The 2,540-nt window shown below is 48.8% G+C and overlaps 1 protein-coding gene across 1 annotated transcript; it reads right to left on the bottom strand.

Moving 5' to 3' along the window:
- Positions 1 to 481: 481 nt before the first annotated feature.
- LOC123057917 (uncharacterized) lies at positions 482 to 1,424 on the bottom strand. Its single transcript, XM_044480780.1, has one exon. It carries the CDS (start codon positions 1,299 to 1,301, stop codon positions 654 to 656), a length of 648 nt encoding a protein of 215 aa, XP_044336715.1. The 5' UTR covers positions 1,302 to 1,424; the 3' UTR covers positions 482 to 653.
- Between the last annotated feature and the right edge of the window lie 1,116 nt (positions 1,425 to 2,540).

The raw sequence follows: 2,540 nt of genomic DNA, 5'->3' as shown, positions 1-2,540 counted from the left end.
GCAGCAACTACGAGGATGCAGAAAACAATTCTCGTGTGTGCAGGGAAAATGACAGGGGATGCAGTCTGCAGCAAACATCCCACAAAAGTACAGAACAGTTCTGCGTGCGTTTTTTCCTTTTCGTTTTTTTAAGCAAGGAGTTTTTTCCTTTTCAGCTCACACAGTTGTCCGATCAGCGCCAGAAAAATAATTTCGTTAGAGAGGAAAAGCACAGATTTGGCATGCAGGCTGCAAGGGTTCTTTAATCTTTTGTTCGGCTGATAGACATTGTTTATTCCACGAATTCTGGACCTGTCAGTTTCCAACACTGCTGAGCATTCATGTCCCAACCAACACACCAGCAGCATAAGAAGAAATCAACTTTCCAGGATAACACTCGAGTTATTCAGTGGGTCTACTCAAACATGGAGTAACACTATTCCTAACAGAAAAGAAAACCACAAATAAATGATGAAAAATGGTCAAATGGAGATGAGAGATCTGATCTGAAGTTGTGAACATGCATAGCCATGCTCATCGATTATTTTTCATATACACTACCACAGCATTACAGAAGCTTAACCAAAACCAACACACGACTTGGGTAAAACTCCACTCGACATTAAGTACTGTAGTATCAACGCGCGTCCTTGCACACGGCGAGTTCAGTGCGGTTAGACCCTCTGCACTGCGGCGCCGTGGCCGCCGCCGACGGACGCCAGCGCGCTCCTCACCGTCACGGCGACGCGGCAGCCCTTGAGCGCCCGAAAGCTCTCCTGCCGCACCCTGAAGCACGTCGCCATGGCCGTCTCCTCGTCGTCCGAGAACGACGACGACGACGACGAGTGCAGCCTGCTGCTGCTGCCGCCCGCGCGGCGGAAGGACGACGTCGAGGAGGACGAGGACGACCCGGAGGAGAAGGATGAGGTGGGCGATACCGACGAGGGCGCCGTCCGGCCCCGCCTCCGCGTCGCCATGAGGATGGAGCCCAGGATGCGGGACGGCCTGAACCTCTTGCCCCCGGCGGCGGCCTTGCGCGCCGCGTGCTTCTTCGCGGCGGCGGTGCCTCCAGCGGCGTAGTAGGACGGCGGCGGCGTGAGCGGCGGCATCGCGGCGTCGGAGACGGCGTTCTTGGGCGTGCCCGGCTGCGACTCCCACAGGAACGGCACCGCGCCGGCGGAGGCCACGCCGTAGTAGACCCGGAAGGACGGCGCGGCGGCCGAGCTGTCCCTGGTGAGCAGCCTGGAGAGGAGCTTGCCCCCCTGCCTCGCGTTCGGGTGGACCACCGCCTCCTCCCTCTCCTTGCCGACGGTGGCCGCCATGGACGGATGGATGCACCGACGTGTCTCTGCTCTGGCAGGGTCGCGTCCTTGCAAGTTGCTGGAGTCTTGCAGAGGAGGAGGAGGAAGTGATCACTGAGATGCGCGGCGAGTGTGGGGTTTTATGCTCGTCGGCAGCAGAGAGAGAGGGTGGATTAATAATGAGAAGTGTGCTGGCCGGCCGTTTGCACGTCTCCCGCTGCTGCTGTTAGGCATGTACAATGGTTAATAAGGTAGTCTTATCTTAAGTCTTGCATGTAATTTAGATATGACAAAAAAAAAGTCTACAATGGATCATCTCTTAGCCTTATCTTCAATAACTAGTCATTCCTAAAAATGTGGTGAGACATATTGTGCTAAGAGATCATCTCTTGTCTTTTTTTAAATAAGAGAAGACAAGCCTTTTCTTATGAGTTCTCTCTCCTTCACATTATCATTTATTCTACGTGGCACTCTTAAGATAGCACCATTGTACATGCCCTTAGTACGTATCTGATCTGATTACTTTTGTTACTGCTCGGCTGTCCGAGATTCCACGATGCAGAGACGACCTTTGACCTCGCACTGTTTGGATCCATGAGCTAAGCAGGATTAATTTATTTTCTACCCGTTGCAAAAATACGGCATCGCTTCATATACACATGAACACTCACCTTATGAACACACACAGTTATTCATCTGAGTACATTTAAGCGACTGAACCAGTAAATTGTAAAAATCATGGGGTCAACATAGGCGATTTGTAGTCGACGGAAGGGTCATCTCCCACAAATAAACATCACTGAAAAATCTTCAATAATTCCAAAATAATGAAAGCGTCCATGATATATCTACAACTTAATCTAGATGGACCACCCTCAAAAAAAAAATCCAGATGGACCGGTCCTACTACAAAAATCTTAATTATCTGAAATATGCACAACTTGCATACGACATTGTGATTAGCTAAGGCAAGCTTCTTACCAACAATTACTTCATTAATATGCAATCCACACTACGATATACAAGCAACGTCATGAAATTTCTAATTAAAATTTTGTTTACAATCTGTGCATCCTATAAACCACACAGAAAAGATCAAATATTAGTAACGGTTCTGCCTTATAGTTAACCAATGAAATACGCTTCCTGCAAAAAAATGAAATATGCTTGTAAAGGCGAAATATGATAACTTAAAATTGTAGATGCATCGTGCACCTTTTTATGGGAGAACGTGGTACATAAAACCTGCGAAAACCTGGA

The sequence above is a fragment of the Triticum aestivum genome, chromosome 3A, assembly GCF_018294505.1.
Source record: "Triticum aestivum cultivar Chinese Spring chromosome 3A, IWGSC CS RefSeq v2.1, whole genome shotgun sequence".
NCBI lineage: Eukaryota > Viridiplantae > Streptophyta > Magnoliopsida > Poales > Poaceae > Triticum > Triticum aestivum.
Note: the sequence above shows the minus strand (reverse complement) of the source record. Positions and strands in the feature narration are given on the sequence as shown.